We start from the raw sequence: 27663 nt of genomic DNA on the forward strand, positions 1-27663 counted from the left end.
TGCATTGAAGTGCAGTCTTAACCACTAGACTGCCCCGGAAATCCCACTACTAACACTTCTGCCCCTCCTCCTTTATTACTGAGGTAAGAGGATGGAGGACACCATCCCCACAGACATTCTCTTGGAGGTTTGTTTTAGTTTCCTATGGCTGCTAAAACAAACTACAGCAAACTTAGTGGCTTTAAATAACACAGACATATTATCTGACAGCTCCACAGGTCAAAAGCTGGTCTCACTAGCTATAACAAAGGTGTCTGTAGGGCTATTGCTTCTGAAGGCCCTTGGGGTGGAGAATGCATTCCCTTGCTCTCTGCAGTTTCCACAGCCTGCCCACATTTGTTGTCTTATGGATCTCTTTCCATCCATCTTCAAAGCCAGCAATGCCACACAGTCTTTCCTACTCCATCACTCTGACATGGAATCTTCTTATATAGCTCTTCTCCCCTCCCACATTTAAGGATTGGGGCTTTCTTGGTGATGCTAGTGGTTAAGAATCCACCTGCCAATGCAGGAGACGTGGGTTTGATCCCTGGGTTGGGAAGCTCCCCTGGAGGAGGGCATGGCAACCCACTTCAGTATTCTTGCCTGGAGAATACCCATGGACACAAGAGCCTGGAAGGCTACAGTCTGTGGGGTCTCAAAGAGTGAGACACAACTGAAGTGATTTAGCACACAGCATGTGATTACATTGAGCCCATCTGGATAATCCCCCAAACTTAAGGTCAATTGATTAGCTGCAGTTGACAGCTAAGGTTGCCATCCCATTGGCAACCTTAATTTCCTTTTGCAATGGAATGAAAAACATTAACGGGTTCAAGGGATTAAAGAGTAGATATCTTTGCTACTAAATGGCTTCAGTCATGTTTGACTCTGTGTGACCCCAGAGACGGCAGCCCACCAGGCTCTGCCGTCCCTGGGATTCTCCAAGCAAGAACACTGGAGTGGGTTGCCATTTCCTTCTCCATCTTTGGGAGGCCATTATTCTAGCTATCACAAGACTTAAGGGTAACTCTGTCTATCCAAATATTGTCTGAACATTTGAGAGGCATCTTGTTAGAAATCACAATCTGTATTTTAACAAAGATCCCCAGGAAAGTCTGCATGCACATTAAAATGGAAAGAAACCCTGATGTAGATAATCACCCTACCACTAGGTATGAAACAGTGTTTGAGGGTAACACTCATCAAACCAAAGGGCATCCCTGGTGGCTCCAAAGGTAAAGAATCAGCCTGCAACTCAGGAGACCCAGATTTGATTCTTGGATTGGGAAGATCTCCTGGAGAAGGGAATGGCAACCCATTCCAGTATTCTTGCCTGGAGAATTCCACAGACAGAAGAGCCTGGCCAGCTACAGTCCATGGAGTTGCAAAGAGTCAGGCACAACTGAGTGACTAACACACACACACACACACACACACACACATGCCAAACCAAAATACTAAGGTCCTAATTTAGTTCCTTGAGACTGATACTCCCATACTCACTCATCATCAACACAAATTTATTGGAGGATTACTATGTAACAGACAAAATAACAGGTGCTAGGAATACTGCAATATTTAAACCGATGGGGCCCCTGCAGTGATGGGAATTACTGTCTGGAGAAGGATGATTGAAAAAAGAACAAATAAAGAAATATGCTGATTTTACATATAGAAATATGCTGATTTTACATATGGGTAAGAGGAATAGGAGCAATAAAATGTCATCCTGTGATGTAGCACATGAAAGAGGGCATTTTAGAAAAGGTGATCTGAAGGCCTGAACTATTAAACTGACACCTGAATAGTGGGAAGAAGTCAGCCATGTGAAGAGTCAAAGAGAGGGTCCAAAACAAGAGATGCCAGTGCCATATCCTGTGTGCAGGACTAAACTTGGCATATTTCAAGGTGACAAACACAGGAAGAGTTGTAAAGGTTCTTCAGGCCAAACTGCATTGGGTCTTAGAGACTCCTTATGACAAGGAGTCTGTGAAAGGGAACCTTGAAGGGTTCAAGCAGGATGCTGTGACTACTCTGTAGAGAATCCATTCTCTGGGAGAATGGATTGCAGGCCCAGGAAATGGTAGCTGGCAGCCTGATTAGGAGGCTGTTGTAGGTGTCCTGGCAGGAGCTAGTGATTGCTTGGACTGGATGGTGAGAGGTGGTTGGATATTGGATGTGGAGCTGATGGGACTTGCTATGGGGCTGGGTGTAGCAATGAGGGAATGAAACAGTGAGGTTGGTATCTAGTTTCTGTTGAGATCTTGCTTCTCATTTTTCCATAATTTAAACTTTCAAGTCATTCTAATACATGCCCCATAGATTTTTTTTTAAGAGCCAGTTAAAAAGTAAACACAAGTGTGCCACACAATGCCCGTCATGATTGAAGCAGTTGCAGGCTGACTGTAAAAGGACACCCTTTGTGTATGAACAGCGGGGGAATTTTGTACTTATTGGGCTTCCCAGGTTGCTCAATGGTAAAGAATCTGCTTGCCAATGTGGGAGATGCAGGAGATGCAGGTTTGATGCCTGGGTTGGGGAGATCCCTCAGAGGAGGAAATGGCAACCCCCTCCAGAATTCTTATCTTAAATATCCCATGGACAGAGGAGCCTGGAAGACCATAGTCCATGGGGTCGCAAGGAGTTGGACATGACTGACCACACACACAACACTCACTATCTTGATTTCACAGTCTGATGTCCCTATTCCCTTGAGATGGGGAAATAATCTGTCTATTCAGTTAATGAAGACTTTCAATTATTTTTACTGATATCTTTCAGCCACTTGGATCATCAGGACTGTCAGTAGAGTGTCTGAAACACGGCAAGTGGTCAGTGATCCTTGGGGCCACCTATGTGAGCATGAACTAAAGACTGAGATAGGACTCTCCTGATCCACCGGCTCTTACGGCTCTTCGATAATGCCACCAGACTATAACCACAGAGTCTCTTTATATTGGAAAAAATATATATATATTAAGCAACCTCCTTGTTTCTATCCTGGGCATCTTCCATCTACTCCCGCATTCTATCCAGATTATGTAGAACACCTGTAAGCGAATCATCTACTTTGCCGAACATCCTTTAATATCTCTCCACTGCTCTTGGTATAAAAACCTCAAATCCTCACAGCAGGTGAAGTCCTGCCTGGTCTCTCTTCCTCTTTAGCCTCTTTAACAGAGACACTTTTCCTTGGGTCCTGCACCTCCACCACTCTGGGAACTCGGACTTGCTGGAACTCTGTGCTCTCTCTGGGCTTGAGGATATTGGGCTGGCCCCCTGTATCAGGAGTGGTCTCCCACTGACTTCCTTAAACTTGTTAGCTTGATCCTCCTTCAGATCTCTGGCCTTTCCTGCTTACACTAGATCCTTATTCTCGCAGAGTATAAGGGTTCTTTGGCTTCTGAATCAGGCTTTTAGAGCTGCGGTTCTCACTGTGATTCTGAGAGCAGTAACATCTGTTACCACCTGGGCACCTGTCATATGAGCAAATGCTCATGCCCGTGTGCTCAGCCATGTGTGACTCTTTGCGACCCCATGGACTATAACCCATCAGGCTCCTCTGTCCATGGGATTTTCCAGGCAAGAATACTGAAAAGGGTTGTCATTACCTCCTCCAGGGGATCTTCCAGACCCAGGGATCAAACCTATGTCTCCTGCATCTCCTGCATTGGTAGGTAGATTCTTAACCCCTGAGCCATCCCAGACCTCCTGAATTAGGGACTCTGGGAATGAGGTCTAGCAATCTTTATTTTACCAAGCTCTCCAGTGACTCTGATGAAGGCTCAAAAATTGGAGATTTGTGGCTTCAGACTAAAACCTCCATGAAAGCAGGGCTCTGGTCTTTTTCACTCAGAATTGCTACCCCAGCTTCTCAGCTTCTAGTACAGCATCTGGCTCATGGTAGCTCTTAGTAATTATTTGCTTAGGGAATAAAATGCAGAAAACTGAATCCTGACCAGCTTTTAAAGTGGAACAATTTTTTACATTAATTAACTAATTAATTTTTGGCTGCACAGGGTCTTTGTTGCTGCTCACAGGCTTTTCTCTAGTTGCGGAGAGTGGGGGCTACTTCCTAGGTGCAGTGCACAGGCTTCTCATTGTGGTGGCTTTTCTTGTACAGCACAGGCCCTAGGGCACTTGGGCTTCAGTGGTGGCTGTATGCGGACTCTGTAGTTGCAGCTCTTGGGGCCTTTTCTCTAGTTGCAGTATGCGAGCTTCTCATTGTATGTGGGCTCAGTAGTTGTGGCCCTTGGGCTCCAGAACGCAGCCTCAGAAGTTGTGGCATATGGGAACTTGTGGACAAGGGATCAAACAGGTGTCCTGGGGAAAGCCTAGAGAGGAATGATCTTTTTCCAGCATAGCTAACATGACCAGAAATTCAAGTAAACTCTGTGTCATCTATTTTTAGAGTTTTTGACTTTTGACTTCATTAGACTGTCTACTGAAGCATATTCAGTGTGTATTGGGCAGACAGATGATCTTCCTTTTTAATGGACCAAAGTGATCAAATAGTAAAATGTGGAGTAGATAAATGTTATTGCGAATAGCAATCATCTTGGTATGCTCAATGACTGTTAACAATATATACTCATTGAAAAATATCTGATATAAAGCTGAAGCTGAATGACCATTTGTACATGTCTGAGAGTGACATTATTGACCTTTTTGTGAAACTGTGATATCCAATTTCTCTTGATAAAAATGTATTTTTACTAGGCCACCAAACATGAATAATGGAAATTTTTACATAAATTAAAAACAAAAGAAAACTCCCACACAGAAAAAATATTCTTCAGTTTTAAAGGAGATGGTCCTACCTATGTCTCAAACTTTTTTCTTGGCTCATTTTAAAGTCCTCACTGCTATAAAAATATGTTAGGGAGGGCTCTTTTCTGCTTTCTTAAAGACGAAAGTCCAACGGTGCCCAGTCTTTAACATCTAGCGCAGGGCATGCTAGGGCTCGTGGTGTTTGTTCCAGTTCCTTTGATCCAGAGAAGACTCTGGCCACTAGACCTGGGAAAACATGGCCCTCTGGCTCTGCTGGCCAGGTAGGAGGCAGCCTCAGGAACACCGCCCTTTTGTGCTGAACTTGTACTCAGAGGTGTAGGTGGCTGGTTCCTTTGTTTCAGCAAATGGTGCCAGCCAACACCCTTGGAAAAAGAAACTGTTTGGAATGATGTACTTTCTGCTAAAATTTATTACATCATGCTAATTAAAGTTAGTTAGTAAGGACAAGAATGCACACGTGCCTTGTGACTGCTTTTGGAAGAGCTGCAGCCTGCAAGGGTTTGTATTAGGTTCCTAAGTAGGAAGGGAAAAAATCTAGCAAGTTCTGAGGGTGAAATCTGATCTATATCCTAAAACTGGATTTGAACATCTTTTTTCAAATTTAGGATAGGCATTTACTCACTCCTAAAATGCCCAGATTTCAGCCTAGGACCTGAAGTAAAAGCACTTTGAAAGCAACCATATGGAACCACTTTTTTTTTTTTTTTTTTTAATGACTCAGCTCACTTAGAATATTTACCAGGTGAAACAACAGAGCAGCAATAACCCCAGGCAAGGAAATAGCAACTGGAACCTTAGTTACTTGAGCATGAAGTTAACTTCTGCCAACGCCCTTCACTCAGAGAAGTTTCCAAACTCTAATCCAATACTAAGATATAAATGTTCTATTGCCTACTGCGCTATTAAATCAAGACCTCTTATTTCACAGATCATATATAGTTCTCATGAAATCTGCTGAAAGCAAATTTCTCATTAAGGACTTTTTTTATTAGTCTTCATCATTTTATGTATTTCTCTGCATGAAAATAAACATCCCTTAAGTTGGTGACTCCTGCCTTGTTTGCCAGAACAATCCCTGTTGCAGAGTGGGAGCTGAATAACTACTTAAGTGAATAAATGAATGGAGGTCTTTCTCAGGTTTATGACAAGTTGGATGTTGTAGGTAATCAGTCATATCACTATAATTTCTGGTGACTAGTTTGTAAAGATTTTCCTGAATTCCAGAAATTTATTTCAGGTGTCCAGAAATTCTCAAACTTTAATCTTTTCCTCCTCTAAGCAGTAGTTTCTAGGCTTCAGTACTGCATCAAAGTCACCTGATTAACACTGGGGTGGACCATAGCGTCTGCTTGTTAACAAATATCTTAATCAGGAGGCAAGTGGCCCATGACTACATTTTGAGAAACACTGTTTTCTCGTCTGGCGTTTGTGTAAAGGCTATGTTACTTTACCATCTAGAATGCCAGTAATAGATGGATACTAGGGCCTGAAAGGCGCTCTGGCCTATAGAAGATAAACTGCAAGTCTCTAATTTAGTCAACGTAAAATACGATGCAAAATAAGGGTTGCTGGAAATCCAGACACTTCTTCAGAAATATCCTCCCCCAAATATGTGGTTTCATTGTGACATATTTCATCATGATGTGTGCTCGGTTACTCAGTCGTGTCAGACTTTTTGCAACCCCCCTGGACTGTAGCTCACCAGGCTCCTCTGTCCATGGAATTTTCCAGGGCAACAATACTGGCGCAGGTTGCCATTTCCTACTCCAGGGGATCTTCCTGACCCAGGGATCAAACCTGAGTCTCTTGTGTCTCCTGCATTACCAGGTGGATTCTTTACCACTCAGCCACATAGGAAGCCTATACTCGGTTATAGGCCAATTATAAAATGGGAGTGTATATAAGTTCTCCAATATGATTAGTTTTCTTTTTCTCTTATATTCCTAATTATTAGAATGCATTTATAAAAGTATTTTCAGAGATTAAAAAAATTACAAAATGCTGACTTTAAGGCTACTTTGTGGGAAAATGATTGCTCCATTCTGGCTGAGGGCTATGGCTGTGCTGTTCAAAATAATTACTTATGTACTGCTTTTATGAGTTTGACCAACTCCCAAGTATCATCTGTTGTCACTTAATATTTTTCTAGTTGACTTCTTTTTACATATTTACTCAACAGTCATGTATTATTTATTGAGTTCATATTTTCAGAATTATATATGAAGCACCATCCTTTCCTCTTAAATTTTCAGTCTTATTTAAAGAATAAAATTTAAAAACATAACACATTATAAAGTGAGAGTGTTCTGATAGCATGTGCTTCAGGATAGGTATTTTTTATTGTTAGAACTCTGTGGTTGTGTGTGACTGACACCCAACTAAGCTGCTTAGTTGATTCTCCGTTTAAGTAAGCTTTTATTTGTCCTGAGAAATAATGTTTGTGGAATCAAAGATTTCATGTGCTAATTACATTTTTCTAACATTTTCCATAAGTGTTTAATTAAAAATCAATTATTTATGCTTAACCTAAAATCATCTCATGTATCAAAGTCATCTAGGTATCTCACCTTGGGAAAGAAGTTGTAAAAGATACTAGGTCTTACCTTCAAAGGGTTTACATTCTACCTTGGGAAACCAAGCATATATTATGAGACAAGCCAGGAAGCCTCAAGCTGTTGGTGGAAGAGAAGGCTCATCAAGCATTTTTAGAAAGCTAATCTGTAACAATAATATTAGATTTACTTGTATACTTTGATTCAGGAATTCTACTTCCGTGTGAACTGCTGCTGCTGCTGCTAAGTCGCTTCAGTTGTGTCCGGCTCTGTGTGACCCCATAGACAGCAGCCCACCAGGCTCCCCCATCCCTGGGATTCTCCAGGCAAGAACACTGGAGTGGGTTGCCCTTTCCTTCTCTGTGTGAACTGGTCCTAGTGTATTCAAAATATTGGAGCCATCTTGAGGATCAAAATAAAAGGAATGATTATATTATGACATATTATATGCTATTGAGTGATATAATGTCATTAAAATCATCTTCAGGAAGATCATTTTAATTGTATGGGGAAATATTGATAATGCCAAGTGTATAAAACAAGATATAGTATAATCTCAACTATATAAAATAGAATCCTTAGAAGATGAGGAACATGACAAAATTAAACCTTTTTTTTTGAGTAGTAAAATTATGGATAATTTTTATTCTTTCAGTCTATATGTTTCTATATTTTCTCAGTTTATGAAATAAATATATAAAAACAATAATTTATAAAATAATCATACTTCCATAATCAGGAAATATTTTCAAAGAACAAATACACAAGTAATTAATGGGCTAATTAAAGTCTTAACGCAGTTCAGGGAGGATTTCATGAAAAAAGTAAGGAGCTGAGACTGGGAAACTAAAATATTATAAAGGAACCCAAAGTTGACCTCGTGACAACCAGGGTATGGAATAGGTGTTAATTTCAGTGAAATCCTTGATATTCATACTGTGATTAGACAGGTGAATAAAAGGAGCATGATGTCCACGAGGAGAAGTTATCATTAAGATACAAATGAGATTAACATACATCAATTTAGAACAGAACAAAGTTTCATGAAGGTGGAAGGAAGCTGTTCTAGAGAAACAGATGATTCAAGGCTGAGAATAAGGAGAAACACATGTGTACAGATAGCAGGACTGGGAAGAACAGGCCTGCCCCTCAGAGCAGACCTGAGTTAGGGAGGGCACCAGGGCTTCTCTATGACGTTTGTCTTGAGGTTTTGTAGAGGAAGAGAGATCCTAGTTCAAAGAGACGCCAGTGAATGCAGAAGGGGACTTTGGATTCCTATTTGGGTTAGGTGGTGCCTGTTTAGAGAGTATTTTAATCTCATGACAAGGGTTCTGGGATTCCCTAGTGGCTCAGCGGTAAAGTATCCACCTGCAATGCAGGAGATGTGGGTTCGATCCCCAGATCAGGAAGATCCCCTGGAGAAGGAAATCGCAACCCATTCTAGTATTCTTGCCAGGGAAATTCCATGGACAGAGAAGCCTGGTGGGCTACAGTTCATGGGGTCGCAAAAGAGTCAGATGACTTAGCAACTAAACAACAAGGGTAAATCTAAAGCTGTGAGTAAGACAGGATCTTGCTTCCTTGGGAATTCAGGAGTTGAAGAGCAGCTGTCTAGCTGAAGAAAATGAAAATTATTGTAGTTTCAAACTGAGAGGTGGCCTGAGGTATGGCTTAGTAATGCCCTGGAGTGGATGGAGGGTAAGAATCAGGATTTCACAGACTAACCTGAATTAGGCAGAGTTGAATAACAGGAAAGTATGTACATGGGTTTGTACATTCTTCTCATATGCTGTGTAATATTTCTTCTTGAAACTTCTCTCCTGGTGTGGTAAATGTGTTTTCCAGGTTTGTTAAACCTACTCTGCATGAAAGGCATTTATGCACAAATAAACAGTGGTGGAGACCCAGAGCTATGTCTTTGGAGACACCTTTGTTGCTTCCTTGGTGGCGCAGAGGTTAAAGCGTCTGCCTGCAATGTGGGAGACCTGGGTTCGATCCCTGGGTCAGGAAGATCCCCTGGAGAAGGAAATGGCAACCCACTCCAGTATTCTTGCCTGGAGAATCCCATGGACGGAGGAGCCTGGTGGGCTACAGTCCACGGGGTTGCAAAGAGTCAGACACGACTGAGCAACTTCACTTTCTTTCTTTCACTTTCTTTGTTGCTTCTGTAATTTTGGGGGGAAGAGGCACATGGTGTACGGGGGCTTTCTTGAGGCTGTCCAGTGGCTCTTACCCTGTTCTGCCCACCCTCTTGTGAGCTTCTTCCCTTTTATTCACAGCATCTCCCATCTTCTCCATCATCTCTCTGTCTTGAATCTCATTTGCTTCCTGCTTCTCCTGCAGATCACTCACATCCTTTTATCATCACCCTTTTCTCTTCCCAAACTATCATCTTTCAGGTACTTTTAACAATGTCCATCTTACTGTCTCTCTCACCTTTGGTTTTATACAGATGTTACCTTGTCTCCCTTTCATTATCAGTCATCTGCACTTATTTTAAAGTGTAATTTGTCTTTCATTTCAATTTCCCATTTCCTCAACTTCCTTCTTTTATCTCCATCAAAATGTTAGCTGGGTTGACGTCCCAAAGTGGTGCTTTATATACGTAGCCACTATATCACTGCTCCTCCTCTCTGTTCTGTGCCCACTTTCCATCTAAAGCCTTGCCTTCTTGTTTTCTACTTTTCCTACTTCATTTTGCTCTTTTCTACCCTTGGACCTTGAATCTTCTCTGTTCATACTTATTCCCTTGGTGATATTAGTAATTATCAAAAATAACATGTTTAGGACTGAACTCCTGATCTTCTACCCCAGATGTGGTCCTCTTGTAGTCTTTATAATGTCAGCAAGTGTTCACTCCATCCTTCTAGATCCAATCCTTGATATCGTCCTTAATTGTTCTCATACCCCACATCTAATCCTTCAGGATTTTCTATTGTCCTTCCCTTCAAAATATACCTAGAATCTGACTGTTTTTTCCCTCTATCTCCACCACTGTCACCTTGGTCCAAGCCACCATCATCTCTACTCTGGACTCCAGGTTTCTCAATAGTTTCTCTGCTCCTACTCTTGTCTCCTCTTTGGTCTGTCCTTAAGAGAGCAACCAGACTGATCCAGAAACTCACATACTCAATATTCTTCAATGGGTCTCATCTTTTAAGTGGGAAAGACAAAGTCTCAATGGCCTACGAGGCCCTACGTATTCTGGCCCCATTGTATCTCTGACCTCACCTTCTCCTACTGTCCTTCCTATTTCACTTTCCACACTGGCTTCCTCCACTCTTACAGGCCTGTAACTGCCTCAGGGCTGTGAACTTAGCATCCCCTTTCCTGGAAGCCTTCCAGCTAGATACCAACACAGCTTATTCACTCACCTCCTTCAGGCTTTTCTCCCAAGGCTACCTCCTCCTTGAGGCCTTTCCTGGCCATCTTATATGAAATCCTAACTCATTGGTCTCCACCCCCAGTGATCATTACTCCCTTTCCAGCTTTATTTTTATCCTACATATCTTTCAGCATCTCATAGTGCATGCTGTTTAATACTTATCCTACATATTGGTTCCCTTTTTTAGGAGGCAGCCCCGTGAGGGTAGGGACTTCCCAGGTGGTGCAAGCAGTAAAGAACCTGCCTGACACTGCAATCACAGAAAACTAACCAACCTGATCACATGGACCACAGCCTTGTCTAACTCAATGAAACTATGAGCCATGCTGTGTAGGGCCACCCAAGATGGATGGTCATGGCGGAGAGTTCTGACAAAATGTGGTCCACTGGGGAAAGGAATGGCAAACCACTTCAGTATTCTTGCCTTGAGAACCCCATGAACAGTATGACAAAGGACACAGAAAGAGGAACTCCTCAGGTCGGTAGGTGTCCAATATGCTACTGGAGATCAGCGGAGAAATGAATCCAGAAAGAATGAAGAGATGGAGCCAAAGCAAAAACAATACCCAGTTGTGAATGTGATTAGTGATGGAAGAAAAAGTCCAATGCTATAAAGAGCAATATTGTGTAGGAACATGGAATATTAGGTCCATGAATCAAGGCAAATTGGAAACAGGAGATGGCAAGAGTGAACGTTGACATTTTAGGAATTAGTGAACTAAAATGGACTGGAATGGGTGAATTTAACTCAGATGACCATTATATCTGCTACTGTGGGCAAGAATGCCTTAGAAGAAATGGTGTAGCCATCATAGTCAACAAAAGAGTCCAAAATGCAGTACTTGGATGCAATCTCAAAAATGACAGAATGATCTCTGTTCATTTTCAAGGCAAACAATTTAATATCACAGTAATCCAAGTCTATACCCTGACCAGTAATGCTGAAGAAACTGAAGTTGAATGGTTCTATGAAGACCCACAAGACCTTCTAGAAGTAACACCTAAAAAAAAAAATGTCTTTTTCATTAAAGGGGACTGGAATGCAAAAGTAGGAAGTCAAGAGATACATGGAATAAAAGGCAAATTTGGCCTTGGAGTACAGAATGAAGCAGGGCAAAAATTAATAGAGTTTTTCCAAGAGAACACACTCATCATAGCAAAAACTCTTTTCCAACAACACAAGAGAAGACTCTACACATGGACATCACCAGATGGTCAACACCAAAATCAGATTGATTATATTCTTTGCAGCCAAAGATGGGGAAGCTCTATACAGTCAGCAAAAACAAGACCAGGAGCTGACTGTGGCTCAGATCATGAACTCCTTATTGCCAAATTCAGACTTAAATTGAAGAAAGTGGGGAAAATCACTATACCATTCAGGTATGACCTAAATCAAATCCCTTATGATTATATGGTAGAAGTGAGAAATAGATTCAAGGGATTAGATCTGATAGAGTGCCTGAAGAACTATGGATGGAGGTTTGTGACACTGCACAGAGGGCAGGGATCAAGACCATCCCCAAGAAAAAAAAAATGCAAAAAGGCAAAATGGTTGTCTGAAGAGGCCTTACAAATAGCTATGAAAAGAAGAGAAGCTAAAGGCAAAGGAGAAAAGGAAAGATATACCCATTTGAATGCAGAGTTCCAAAGAATAGCAAGGAGAGATAAGAAAGCCATCCTCAGTGATCAGCACAAAGAAATAGAGGAAAACAATAGAATAGGAAAGACTAGAGATCTCATCAAGAAAATTAGAGATACCAAGGGAACATTGATGTGAAGATGGACTCAATAGTGGACAGAAATGGTATGGAGCTAACAAAGCAGAAGATATTAAGAAGAAGCGGCAAGAATACACAGAAGAACTATACAAAAAAGATCTTCATGATCCAGATAGTCATGATGGTGTGATCATTCACCCAGAGCCAGACATCCTGGAATGTGAAGTAATGTGGGCCTTAGGAAGTATTACTAAGAACAAAGCTAGTGGAGGTGATGGAATTCCAGTTGAGCTATTTCAAATCCTGAAAGATGATGCTGTGAAAGTGCTGCACTCAATTATGGCAACAAATTTGGAAAACTCAGCAGTGGCCACAGGACTGGAAAAGGTCAGTTTTCATTCCAATCCCAAAGAAAGGCAATGCCAAAGAATGCTCAAACTACTGCACAATTGCACTCATTTCACATGCCAGTAAAGTAATGCTCAAAATTCTCCAAGCCAGGCTTCAGCAGTACATGAACCATAAACTTGCAGATGTTTAAGCTGGTTTTAGAAAAGACAGAGAAACCGGAGATCAAATTGCCAACATACATTGGATCATGGAAAAAGCAAGAGAGTTCCAGAAAAACATCTATTTATGCTTTATTGACTATGCCAAAGCCTTTGACTGTGTGGATCACAACAAACTGTGGAAAATTCTGAAAGAGATGGGAATATCAGACCACCTGACCTGCCTCCTGAGAAATCTGTATGCAGGTTAGGAAGCAACAGTTAGAACTGGACATGGAACAACAGACTGGTTCCAAATAGGGGAAGAAGTATGTCAAGGCTGTATGTTGTCACTCTGCTTATTTAACTTCTATGCAGAGTACATCATGAGAAATGCTGGGCTGCATGAAGCACAAGCTGGAATCAAGATTGCCAGGAGAAATATCAATAACCTCAGATATGCATATGACACCAACCTTATGGCAGAAAGTGAAGAAGAAATAAAGAGCCTCTTGATGAAAGTGAAAGAGGAGAGTGAAAAAGTTGGCTTAAAGCTCAACATTCAGAAAACGAAGATCATGGCACCCGGTCCCATCACTTCATGGGAAATAGATGGGGAAACAGTGGAAACAGTGACAGACTTTATTTTCTTGGGGTCCAAAACCACCCTAGATGGTGATTGCAGCTGTTAAATTAAAGACCCTTGCTCCTTGGAAGAAAAGCTATGACTAACCTAGACAGCATTAATAGGCTGAGACATTAATAAAAGCAGAGATCTTACTTTTCCAACAAAGGTCCATCTAGTCAAAGCTATGGTTTTTGAAGTAGTCATGTATGCATGTGAGAGTTGTACTATAAAGAAAGCTGAGCACCGAAGAATTGATGCTTTTGAAGTGTGGTGTTGGAGAAGACTCTTGAGAGTCCTTTGGACTGCAAGGAGATCCAACCAGTCTATCCTAAAGGAAATCAGTCTTGAATATTCATTGGAAGGACTGATGCTGAAGCTGAAACTCCAATACTTTGGCCACTTGATGCAAAGAACTGATTCATTTGAAAAGACCCTGATGCTGGGAAAGATCGAAGGCGGGAGGAGAAGAGGACGACAGAGGATGAGATGGTTGGATGGCATCACCGCCTCAATGGACATGAGTTTGAGTAAACTCCAGGAGTTGGTGATGGACAGGGAGGCCTGGGGTACTGCAGTCCATGGGGTCAAAAAAAGTGGGACATGACTGAGCGACGGAACTGACTGACTGAGTGACTGACACTGCAGGAGATGCAGGTTTGATTGCTGGGTCAGGAAGATCCCCTGGAGGGGGAATAGCAACCCACTCCAGTATTCTTGCCTGGTGAGTCCCGTGGATGGAGGAGCTTGGTGGGCTACAGTCCATGGGGTCGCAAAGAGTTGGACAGAACTGAGTGACTTAGCACATCCATGAGGGCAAGGGTTTGTTTCATTCATTCCTGAACTCTCAGGGTCCACAAGAGTACCTGTCCCCAGGGAGCAGTTAACTAGTATCTGAGGAATGAATGAGTGAATTCTCTGTCTTTTGTGTTCTGCCTTCTCACTTCTTGCTCATCCTCTACCTGTGGCTTCGTTTCCATTTTAACCAAATTTTTCTCTTTGCTTTCCCATTGTGCAGTCCTGCACCATTTATACTACTTTATCATTTATTTGGCTTTGTTTCTCTTCCCTGTAAGACATGGGTCATGTTTCAGGGCCACTTTTTTTTTTTTCCTTACCTTTGTGTCTTTCTCTTATTCAGCTTTTGCTTTAGCTCAGCCAGGTTCATTTTTATCTCTACTCTTAGAGTTTTCAAATCCCTGCTCTATTATACCTAAACTAACATGATATATGCTATTTGCTGTGTATAAGAAAATACCTATAGCTACCGGTCATCTATTACATAATTTAACATCAAGAGGGAAATAGTAAATAATGAAGTGTGTCCTGAAGAGCAAGGAAGGGAAGGACAGAACAGTACAGGAAAGTCTGGTTCAGGCCTGTGGGCTAATTCTTTGATACATCATTTATGACAAGTCTTAGACCTTTTACTGAATGCTGCTCTTGAGAACTGTGCCAACTATGAACATAGAAATTTAGCTTTTGGTGACATTAGACCACTACTTATGAAATAGAGTGATTGTTCCATGATAGGCTATGGCTTTGCAGTCTTCAGGAACTTATTTACTTAATTTGTTATTCAAAGTCTCAACTGATAATTTTTATCATTGATCTTGTAGATCATATGTCATGCTTTTTTATTGATATACATTTAGACTTAATTATAATTCCTGTGGAAAAACCAAATTTAGACACTGTTTATCTCATATGTTCTGAAATAGTTTACAAAGCCCTTACATAATTTTTATAATATATATATCACTGGGTTCTTTTTATAGAAAAATGAGAATAGTTAGAAAAGGTAACGATGTCATTTTCCAGTTTTTTTTCAATACAGCTGAAGTTTTAAAATGATGGTTAGAATGCCATAAGGCATAATAAACATAAGGTATAACCCACAAATGACTGATGACCAGAATAATATATAAGGTATATAGCTGTAGGTGTATAGTTACCCAGTAATGAATGTCCTTTCATTGATGAAGATCCAAGAGGAAGGCTGGTAAGCCATCATAGTCTTCTTCTGCCCCTTTCTGAGATCATCTGAGGCTGCCCTAAAACATTAGAATAATATTAATGGTATGTTCCTGGATACATTCATAAATTAGTCTCTAGTTTACATTGAAATTATTTGTTATCTCCCTAGTGTGTAAAAATATTCTGGGGGCAGTTTTTAAGTAGTGTTTTGTGTATGTGAGCATGAAGGTTAGATTGGAGAGGGAAGTAAACAGACTTTTTACCATGTGTCTGCTTTGAATCTCATACTCTGTATGTGAGCATTTGATAGGTAGTATCTCATTTACTCCTCAGGCCTCCCTAGCAAGGAAGGGGCATTATTATCTCCATTTCAAACAGTAAGTAGTGGAACAAATTATTTGAAGCAAGGTCTGAATATGTTTGTTTCCTGTTTTTCCTTTTCACCAATGTTCTTTTTGAAGTTTGCAAAAAGGTTGTACAGATTAAATATTGTTGATTTTCTACAGATTTGTCCATTTTAAGATTTTTTTCAAAGATATATTTTTCCTACATCCAAGGGAATTAATATTGAGGATAAGAGAAATGTTTTCCACAATCTTCAATTTTAAGAAAATAAACTTAGAATTCAGAGTTTTAACTACAACTCACTTTGAGTGGGTATTAAATAGCATCCTGTAAACCCATTTTTCACAGAATAATTTGTTTTGGGAACAAGTAATAACACGTTTCTTCTGTCCCTACCATTCCTCTCCACCACCTCCATATAATCTTTAAGATATTTAGGTGTTTTATTCCATTCTCATTACTCAGTATGTGCTTTTAAGAAAAAAATCCATTTTTATCCTATTTGATAACCATTTCTTATTTTAAATTGAAAATTATATTCTTCATTTACTTTATGGGAAATATTAGTAAAGGAAATGAAGTGAAGTGAAAGTTGCTCAGTTGTGTCTGACTCTTTGTGACCCCACGGACCATACAGTCCATGGAATTCTCCAGGTCAGAATACTGGAGTGGGTATTATTCCTTCTCCAGGAAATCTTCCCAACCCCGGGATTGAACCCAGGTCTCCTGCATTGCAGGAGGATTCTTTACCAGCTGAGCCACCAGTGCAGCCAGTAAAGGAAGAGGAACATATAATTTTATTTTGACCCACTAAAGAAAGATGATAAAGAGGGCATACTAGGAAACAGTAGATGAGTCAAAAATACTTAGCCTGACATACAGATTTCCCCTTGGTGATCAGTTTGAGGAACTAACTGTGTGACAGAGAAATGGGAAGAGAGAAAGGTAGAACAAGGGACTGGATATAAAAGGACCATACAAAGTACAGTGTTGGCCCATGGTAAATGCTAATGATTTGCAAATGTGTAAGTGAGATCCTGGATCAAAGTTGTGCTGACAGTCACTTTTCAGTTGATGGCTGTACTTAGCTATGCTCCCAGTAATAAATGTACCCACCAGTATGTCTAAATTTGGCATAACTCCCATTGTAAGGAACCCTACTCTGAATTTTAAGTATTCGATTTGGAATACATGAGAAGAATTTTCTTCACTTTTTCAGTTTATCCACAGTTCTGATGCTAGCAGGTTTCAGTGATTTAAAAGTCATCCTCCTGCTCCATCTCTTCATAAATGCACAGATGGGCTCAGGGTGTTTGAAGCAGCTGTTTCCTGATGCAGAGCTTATGCTTTATTGAGTATAAAAGTATAAAAAGGAAAAAAAGAGACGCTCCTTGAGGAATTCTGCCTAGTTGAAATAATATTTCAGAAGTCTTCTTGGTTTTAGATTTTGTAGTAAAATTTCCAGGTATTTTTGAAAAAAAATTAAATATCTTGCTATATTTTTAAGTTAAATATCTAGACACTTGTGAAAACTTCTATCTAGTTTAAAAGTTCTGTTTATATAGCAGCCAAGTGTTATTTTCTTTAAAAAGATATTAAATTCCCAAAGGCTTATGTGATCCAAAAAGAGGCATTTTGCAATCATTGAAATTTGGGAGACAACATGAGAACACAAGCTAGTTAAAGCAGAGAAGAAATTTTAGAGCAATGTCTGAAGGTATGCTAACTGAAAACTATGAAGCTATGAAAACTATATAAACTGAAAAACTACAAAAACTGGCCCAAGGCAGAGAAGGATCAGCTAGTTTGTTAAGTCTGGTTTTGGAATATTTCTAGAAAGAATTCTCTTTGGTATGACTGTGCAAGAGAATATATTCCTTTCGTTCCAGCAATTGAATTCAAACTGACTGAACCCTGTCCCATTCCACAAACACAATTTCAAGTTGCCAGGCAGCCAAAATCAAGCTCTGACTCGTGGGGTTAATTAAGTGTGACATAACATCCTTCAGATTTCCTTCAGGCTCTGGAAACTGTGGTCAGATATGAATAATAACCTTATTTATATCTTCATATAAATGGCATTAGGGTGTGACCAGAGATTTTTGTATAATATTTTCTAGTCATTCCCTTTTGCAGAAATTGAATATTTAATTACCATTGCTTCAAGACTACAGAATCAGAGGGGCTATAGCCAGAATAAAAGGATAGGCTGGAGAGAAAAATTCCATTTTTTTTTCTTAAATTTTAAAAAAGAAGGAGAGGTGATTCTAAAGTAGGTCATTCTGGCTGGGGTAAGGTGTGTGGAAGGTATTTCATGTTTTTTTTTTCCAAGAGAATAGCTTCCCTGGTGCCTCAGATGGTAAAGAATCCACCTGCAATGCAGGAGACCTGGGTTTGAACCCAGGGTTGGGAAGGTCCCCTGGAGAAGGGCATGGCAACCCACTCCAGTATTCTTGCCTGGAGAGTCCCATGGACAGAGCAGCCTGGTGGGCTAAAGTCCATGGAGTCGCAAAGAACTGGACACTACTGAGCGACTAACACACACACTGTAGTCAAAACCAACAAAAAAAAAAAGAAAAGAAGAAAAAAGATTTCATAGAATCCATCCCTGATGTGTATTTTCCCTTAGTCCATCCCTAATGCACACTGTTACTTTGAAATTATATAATCTGTTAGAAAGCTATGAGCATGTCCCACCAGGCATATTATAATGGTCTCTAAGCTGAATGCTTGACTAATTTCCCTTTATGCTTTTGCCATTTTGATCATCACATCATCTTGCTATCAGATATTCCCGAGCTCTCATTCTTTGCAAATACAGCTCAAGTCCCATAACCTGACTTTCAGGCTTTCTGTATTTCTACCGAAACCTACCTTTCCAAACACAACACTGAAACTTTCTTTAATACCAGGCTTTGCAGTCTAATGGAGTCACGTGTCATCCAGTCTCCTCTCACCATTCCCCTTTCCCTCATCTCTGCAGATTCAGATCTCTATTTCCTTCTTGTCTCTGCTCAGAAGGAACCAAATCAGTCTCCCCATGATCTGTTTTCTACACTGCTGTGATGTCACTCTCTGCCTCCCACTGGTATTGCCATGGTCACTTAATACCTTATCTCATTTTCCAATCATGTCCTCCACTTCTCAGAATTTTGCCTAGAACGTAAAAGGAATTTAGATAATATTTATTTAGTGACTGACTAAATGTCAAGCTGTACCTGTGATCCAAAGGACTGTCCACTACTAATAAAACTTTTCTTGACCTCAAAGTTAATATGGTATTTTAGGTAGGACTGGAAGTGGACAATATTTTGAACTGAAGTGCAAAGGCAAATTGACAATGATGGGCTGAAGAATCATTGCAATGGCTTCCTGATTGGTCCCCACTCTGTTTGTATTCATAAAAACATTAGCTAAAGTATTATTAAAGATAGCGAACAACTGCGATGTAATTATATTGTCACTCATGACCTATACTGAAGCAAATCGTAGCTAGCTTCAGAAGACGTAATTAAATTTCAAAACAAACAAATAAGAATTCAAAAGTCCTTTCATTATTTTGACCTTAGAAAGAAGGACAGTTGAATGAAATCTGTGAAAGAAAATGAAAACGGGATAACATTTTTCTTGATAAGCATTATAAGCTAATTGAATAGGAAATAATATTGATTGAATCCAAAAGTTGGCTAAGCAAAATACTCAAACAATTGAAATACTTGAAAGGTAATAAGGTGATTTGGTAAAAGTCCCAGCTTATTATTAATTGCTAAAGTGAGAAATAGATCTATGAATTCAAACAGTTTCTCCTTTCCATTCCCCTTAACCATGATTCATCTTAAATTAAAATCTGGTAGTGTCCTTGTGTGGAGAAGGCAATGGCAACCCACTCCAGTACTCTTGCCTGGAAAATCCCACAGATGGAGGAGCCTGGTAGGCTGCAGTCCATGGGGTCGCTAAGAGTCGGACAGGACTGAGCGACTTCACTTTCACTTTTCACTTTCATGCATTGGAGAAGGCAATGGCAACCCACTCCAGTGTTCTTGCCTGGAGAATCCCAGGGAAGGTGGAGCCTGGTGGGCTGCCGTCTATGGGGTCGCACAGAGTCGGACACGACTGACGCAACTTACCAGCAGCAGCAGCAGTGCCCTTGTGAATATCCTCTAAATTACAAAGACTTGGTAGATTTAAAGATCTGAGCTAGTTTCCTCAAAAGGCTTAAGAGGAGGATAACCAGAGGTTATGATTAAATAGGCAGAAAGATTTATGAAAAAAAAAAAAAGAAAAGAAAAATTACAGGTCTGAAGCCTAAGGGTCTTACTTTGAATGCTCATGATTACTTTGGAAGAACATAAACTATGACTTTGGGCTTTCCTGGTCACTCAGACAGTAAGGAATCTGCCTGCAATGTGGGAGACCTGGGTTCGAACAGTGGGTTGGGAATATCCCCTGGAGGAGGGCATGGCAACTCACTCTAGTATTCTTGCCTGAAGAATCCCCATGGACAGAGTAGTCTGGTGGGCTGCAGTCCATGGGGTCAAAAAGAGCTGGACATGACTGAGCGACTAAGTACAAACTATGACTTAGCAACTTATTTTTTTGACTCCTAGAGTGAATGTATATATGCAAGTATGCAGAGAAAACATATATGAATATAAGCCAATGAATATCTCTATGTTCAGTATGTGATGTGAGTGCTCAGTCGCTAAGTCGAGTGACTGAGGAGGAAGGTAGTTGTTAAAAATCTAAGTGTTTTACTGGTAGAGGTAATCTTACAGGCTCTCCCATTCTAGGACCAGAGCTTATTGACTTTGATTGTGTAGGAAATAAGATCACTTATTCAATGTTTGGCTATCTATTTTAAAATTTTGTCCACATAGAGTACAGCTCAATATAGAATTAAATAAGCAAATAATTAAATCTTGGATAAATAAACAGTCCTGGAAGTACTAGGTCAGTCAAGGCTAAAATAGACCTTGGAGGCACAACAGGGAAGAGAGAAGACCAGGAAGATAGAATCAGTCTGAGCAGGCAGCAGGGATGAAGACGCTGAGAAGGCAGGAAATCAGGTGCTGACCCTGAGAAGTCAGCACCCATATATGGGCAATGCTGAGGATGGGAAGCATCTGAGAGCATCTGAAGTGGTTCACCTCTTCCCGCTCTGCATCAGCATAGGTGTGGACTTGCCTGAACTGGCCAGTTACCAGAATGAGGCCAAAGGATGTGAGATGAAGCCCAAATAAAACACCAAAAGGACCAGTCATTTAAAGTACCTTCCCAGGTTCAAGCATGGATTAATTAAATGGTTACTTGTTTAAAAGTGGAAACTTGGTTCGCTCCTCTGTATATCAACAAATATTTCAAGAGTTCCTTCTCTGTGCCTGCTATCCTGCTAGGCCAGGAAGCATAGCCTATATTTGTATCTCTATCTGCAGCCCTTGATTCCTGAGGCCATTGGGTGCAGGAAATGTCAGAGCAGTCATAATTTTACAATGAGCTAGAAGAATACATGTGTTAACTCCCCGGGTCCTCCAGCCAAAGAGGATTTCTCCTTTGAACTTTCACAGCAAAATATCTGAGGCTTTCTAATTACTTATCGCTTTCTCTCCCTAATCATATTTTATTTTACCTAGCTTCCTTTAGAACAGGATGATGGCTTATTTTATTTTTTTGACTCCTAGAGTGAATGTATATATGCAAGTATGTAGAGAAAACATATATTAATATAAACCAATGAATATCTCTATGTTTAGTATGTGATGTGAGTGCTCAGTTGCTAAGTCGAGTCAGACTCTTTGCAACCCCACGGACTGTAGCCTGCCAGGTTCCTCTGTCCATGGGACTTCCCAGGCAAGAATACTGGAGTGGGTTGCCATTCCCTTCTCCAGGGGATCTTCCTGACCCAGGGACTGAACTTGTGTCTCTAGCACTGCAGGCGGATTCTTTACCCCTGAGCCACTTGAAAAGTCATTCAGTATATGCGGAGATGTACAAAAATATCAACAGCGAAACTGAAAGCTGTGAAATTATGAGTGATAATTATTTCCTTTTTGATTTCATATGTACTTTCTAAATCATACATGAGGAGCATATCTTATGTAACACACCAAATTCATGCCTGCATGCTCAGTAGGGTCCAACTCTTTGCGACCCCATGGACTGTAGCCTGTCAGGCTGCTCTGTTTATGGAATTTTCCAGGCAAGAATACTGGAGCTGGTTGCCATTTCTAACTCCAGAACACACATTATAAAAATTGCTAAAAAAAAAGGTGACTAGAGAGTATCACATTAGAATAGCAAGTATGTATTTCAATTATGAAGTAAAATTATATTAAAGGCTGTACACATGGAGGATTTTGTTTTAAATATTATTTTGGCCTGAAAAAACAATGGAATATTACAAATATGTATTTAACTCTAAAATAAAGCTGTTTTCTCTAAGCTCTGACCTAAAACCGTATAGTACGGAAGAGCAGTTCAGTTCAGTTCAGTTGCTCAGTCGTGTCCGACTCTTTGTGACCCCATGAATCGCAGCACGCCAGGCCTCCCTGTCCATCACCAACTCCCGGAGTTCACTCAGACTCAAGTCCATCGAGTCAGTGATGTCATTCAGCCATCTCATCCTCTGTCGTCCCCTTCTCCTGCCCCCAATCCCTCCCAGCATCAGAGTCTTTTCCAATGAGTCAACTCTTCGCATGAGGTGGCCAAAGTACTGGAGTTTCAGCTTTAGCATCATTCCTTCCAAAGAAATCCCAGGGCTGACCTCCTTTAGATCCAGAGCCATATACAATTATATCACTTCAAGGAAACACAACATCTGTAATTCTAACGGTTATCCAATTATTAGAAAACAGGAAAAAAGTCAAGAAAAATATGGGTTCTGGGAAATACTTGGCACCATATTTTTTCTAAGGAGTGTGCTTCATTTGCAGAGATGGTAAAAGTTGAGTGTTGGACTATAAATATTATCACTTTATCAGGTGATATTGATTGCAGTTAGGGAATGTTTATTTTGAGATACAAGTAAAAATGTATTATAGTCTTTAAGACAGGACTAAACAGAATGTGGATCAAGCAACCAGATTTTTATGTGACTATCTCATCACCATCAGTCCCAGTGGAATCTAATTTGAAATGCCAAGCCATTAGTATGCTATTGCACATTTATACGGTGCTAACCCTGGGCGCTCCACTCTCCCCAGAGTGCCCTCAGGGAGATGAGAAAAGCAGGAAGAGTAGGAGGGGTGAACTAGTTTGAAGCCCCTTCAGGATTCAGAGTACCTTGCCACTGCTTAGTCTGGGAGGGAGCTGTTCAGTCTGCCAACAACGTCTTCTGAAATCGCTGCTATGACCCAGCTCCAAATTCTCTGCTTCATCTAGGTTTTCAAGAGGAAATTCTAAGGTTGACTTTACAGGGATCAAGGCTCATTTTTCCTGTTCATTATTTGGCTGCAAAAGAATGATCCCTTTCTCCTCTTGAGCTCCATTTCCTAGACTCTGGGATGATGATGGAGATGTCCTTCAACCATCTCTGCTACTAAGATAACACCCTCATCCCTTAAGAAGGAGACGCTTTCATGTTCAACTCCTGAAAGCGGTAGTACTGGTTCATTTGGTACTTGAGATGATGTTATGAGATGATGAAATCACTGTACCTGATCATCTTTATTTTTATTTATTTATTTATTTTTTACATGTTATTAGTTTTTTATTTTTTTAATTTTAAAATCTTTAATTCTTACATGCGTTCCCAAACATGAACCCCCCTCCCCATAACATCTCTGATCGTCTTTAAAAGACTAAATTTTGCAACAGATCCCAGTCTTCTCTAAGTCCAGACTTCAGTGAAAAGGAGAGCATTCAAAAGAAGTTCTTTTGCAGAGGTTGTACCTTCAATTGACCCTTACTTGACTTGTTTTTAAAAATTTAAACTTTTATATAAAGCCCATGTATCTATCAATCTTAAATTCCTTGTCTGCCTTGTGATCAAAGAATCTGCACAAGTAAATTGACAGCATTAGATTTCTATTTCAATGAAAAGTATAGGATACCTCTTATTTAAGGAAGTTAAAATAAGTATCAAATATGAAACCTTAAATTACATGCTACACATATATTACACATATGTTACATTATTTTAAATGTAACCAGAAAAGTTAGTTTGTTTTAATCACTGCTGGTTATTTCTCTCTTCTGATTGACGAAAACATTTAATAGTTTATCACAAAATTTTATAGGCATTAGAAATAGTAGAAATACATTTATATACTAAAATAATCTTTAGGGAGATTTATACCTATTTATGTAGCTAAATAAATTAATCTCAAATATGGTTAATAGATTTGTTTTAGTTGGGGCTACTGTTTGTTATTTAGATATATGCCCATTATGAAACAAAAAGTCAAATGACTTGTTTAAATTCTAAAAATATTTATTTAGCATAAAGGCATATTTCTCTTTTGAAAAATGTTTAGTGAACACTGGTACTATAACTTATTCTAAATAGATTGCATTATTTTGCAAGTTTTTAGTTAAACTACGCTAAATGCAATCACACCTCAGATGACAGTAATGTGGTACAGTTCAGTTTAGTTAGATTATAGAATTCTATTTCCAATTCTCCAGTCAATATCCAATTATAAGGGGGGGGAGGGAATCATATAAAAGTATCAAAAGGTAAAACTTGCAATTATAAGATAAATTTAGTACTAGGGATGTAATATACAACATGATAAATATAATCAATGCTGATAGGGCTTCCCTGGTGGCTTAGGGGTAAAGAATCCACCTTCCAACGCAGGAGTTACCGGTTTGATCCCTGATCCAGGAAGATCCCACATTCCTCTGAACAAATAAGCCCACAACTATTGAGCCTGTGTTCTGGAGCCCGGGGTTGCAATAAGACAAGCTAACACAATGAGAAGCTTGCGCACACATCTAGACAGTAGCCTCTGCTTGCCGCTACTAGAGAAAAGCCCACAGAACAATAAAAACCCATCAGAGCCACAGATACAATAAAGAAGTATGTTGTATACGAAAGTGAAAGTCGCTCAGCCATATGCGACTCTTTGCGAACTATAGAGTCCATGGAATTCTCTAGGCCAGAATACTGGAGTGGGTAGCATTTCCCTCCTCCAGGGGATCTTCCCTACCCAGAAATCGAACTGAGGGCTCCTGCAATGTAGGCAAATTCTTTACCAACAGAGCTATATGAAAGTTGTTAAAAGCGTAAATCTTAAGAGTTCTCATCACAAGTAAAAAGTTTCCTTCTATTTCTTTAATTTTATATCTATGCGAGATGATGGAGCATTTCATGAATATGTAAGTTAAATTACTGTGTTGTACAACTTAAACTCATACAGTGCTAAATGTCAATTATATTTCAATAAAACTGGATAAAAAAGTTATTTTCCCCTCTCAAGAAAAAAAAAATACAGTGCAGATTTTCAACTCAGCATTTGAGGGCAGAATTCATTAAAACAATAATACTACTAACCTAAGTTCAATTGCAAAATATTTAAATGTTTTATATTAATAAAGTAAAGAAATAAAATGTCATCAATAGTTAGTCATGCCTACTAAGTTTATTTCTACCTCAAAGTTATCCACATTAATAAACCTATCAGCAATATTATTAATAACAAAAGTACCCTTTAAATAAAAATTCATAAAGTAAGTTCACTTCCTTGTAATTTAAGTTTAGGTGGTAAAGACCAACAAAACACAGGCATCAATTTTTATGTTTCATGTTGCCTGTCTATACACAAATAAAAGTCTGTGTCACTTTACTGTGAACAGTACAATATGTGTTACAATATTAGAACATGGAGTATATGGTCTAATTTTATCAACGTTATTCAGGGGCAGTCTCTTTTATAAATAAACCTCAAAATTGATGGGTTCCACAACATAGGATTGAATGGTTCTCTCATTAAAAATTATAGTTTCTAATATTGTTAGTTGCTCAGTCATGTCTGACTTTTTGCAACCCCATAAACTGTATAGCCCATTAGGTACCTCTGTCCACGGAATTCTCCAGGCAAGAATACTGGAGTGGTGGCCATTCCCTTCTCCAGTCAGAAATAACAGATTAATATAAGTACGACTTCTTCAAAATAAAAATGATTGAGCATAGCAAGAAGTTTGAACTGGCCACCACAACCTCTATTTGAAAAGTGGCAAGAAGCCAGATAATTTCATTGTTTCTCAGAGGTAATGCTCTGCCTACTTGCCATCTGCTCACTCATCCTGGACTCACTCACTGGAAACCAGTTCAACTCCAGTACCCTTATACTGTCGGGTCTCACCAGCTCAGCTCATACTGCTTGAATGGACACTTTGGCAGAGCTGTTAATTTCTTAATGCTAATTATTTATAGCTATTTATAGAAGGCTTGTCCAGTGTTTAATTCCCACCAAAGCCCTATTGGAACATCCTCTTATGATGACTATTTTACAGATGATGAACTGAGACTTGGCTAGGTTAAGTCATTTGCTAAGTAAGGGACAAATCAGTAAGTGACAAAGGCAAGATTTGAACCTAAAGCTCTCCTGCTTCAGAATTGGATCCTTAAGCCATGAACTCCTATTTAATTATGATTATTCTTTCACTGTTTGGTGCAGTCCTGAATTGTATCAGAAATCCTTTTTAACTTTTATTTTGGTAGGAGAGAAGTCTCTTTTGATTTGTGGAAAATAATAAAAGTTTAGCTGAACCCTCAATTAAAAAGACCTTCTGAGTCTGCTGGTTGAATGCAACATTGCAAACCTAAGGATATTCAGAGGAAGCAGTAAGTCCTGCAAGAGTCTAGTATCTTTTCCTGGCAAAAATCACAATTTCAGGTAAAGAACATGAGATCATTCCCTATTAAAAAGTGAGGGGAGATTGGCAGCCACACTTAGCTTCAAGCCCTTCCCTGTCCCCCGCCCCGTAGCCCTTCCACGCTTACCTGGATCAGGAAGGGGTGTTCTGTAAAAATCAAAAGGAAAAGTATGTCCGGGTTTCAGGCTGCTCTGCACACCTTCAAACCTGGCTGCCTATGGATTTTGCTTTCTAACAACTTGCCCTCAACTTGACCTCAGGGAGTGGATTAGAGCGCTTTTTTCACCCCCTTCTCCCATTTTTCACCTCCTACGGTGTGAATACGAGGAGACTTTTTACCTTAGTTGTGGAGCCGAACCTGCCCCGGGGAGTTTGTTCCCGAGCTCAGTCACAAACTCTGATCATCGCCGGAGAGTCAGCGCTAGCTCACCTGTCCCGGAGGTGGAGGTGAGGTCGGAGCCAGGCGCCGGAGGAGGGGCGGCAGGGCGCCCTCTGCGCCTGGCAGTGCCCTTCCGACGATCATCCAGCCTAAGAAGCTGTTAATTATTACTCCCTGTCGCCACAGCAGGGAAGTGTTGGAACCTGAGCCACTCCCTGCGCCTCAGTGCATGTTGGGAGTGTTTACTTTCTTTCTTCCCAGCAGCTGACAGGGACACTCCTTTGTGTCCTGTCACACATCTTGAGGACAGGTGAACTGATAAGTGACTTTGTTGAAGCTTTACCCTCTGAACTGGACACATTCTAGTCTCTCCTCTCTGCTCTCTAAAGAAACAGTCTTCTTTAAGTAATGACATCAACGAGGATGGAAAGTCATCATTCATGTCTTTTTTTAAAAAATTTGTCTTTTAATTAGAAATTTCTGAAATATACCCCCTTGTTTTTATTGCCACTTCCTTTTGGAAAAAGCACCTAATCACACAGAGCAGTGGTTTTCACACTTTCTAGGGAACCAGATATGCTTCTGTATCTCGCTAGACTT

At 40.1% G+C, this 27663-nt stretch overlaps 1 protein-coding gene across 4 annotated transcripts in view; it reads right to left on the minus strand.

Annotated features, from left to right (window-relative positions):
* RASSF6 (Ras association domain family member 6) overlaps positions 1 to 27292 on the minus strand; it is a 69586-nt gene extending 42294 nt beyond the window's left edge. For 2 of the 4 annotated variants that reach the window (XM_069594349.1, XM_069594346.1), the window contains exons 1-2: positions 27024 to 27292; positions 15500 to 15598 (exon numbers count right to left, since the gene is read on the minus strand). In XM_069594349.1, the coding sequence (XP_069450450.1) occupies positions 15500 to 15558 (59 nt within the window). In that variant the 5' untranslated portion in view covers positions 15559 to 15598; positions 27024 to 27292. The remainder of the gene's footprint in view (positions 1 to 15499; positions 15599 to 27023) is intronic. The other 2 variants (XM_069594350.1, XM_069594347.1) reach the window with 1 other exon arrangement.
* Positions 27293 to 27663: the final 371 nt, after the last annotated feature.

This window comes from Ovis canadensis, chromosome 6 (genome assembly GCF_042477335.2).
Source record: "Ovis canadensis isolate MfBH-ARS-UI-01 breed Bighorn chromosome 6, ARS-UI_OviCan_v2, whole genome shotgun sequence".
Lineage (NCBI taxonomy): Eukaryota > Metazoa > Chordata > Mammalia > Artiodactyla > Bovidae > Ovis > Ovis canadensis.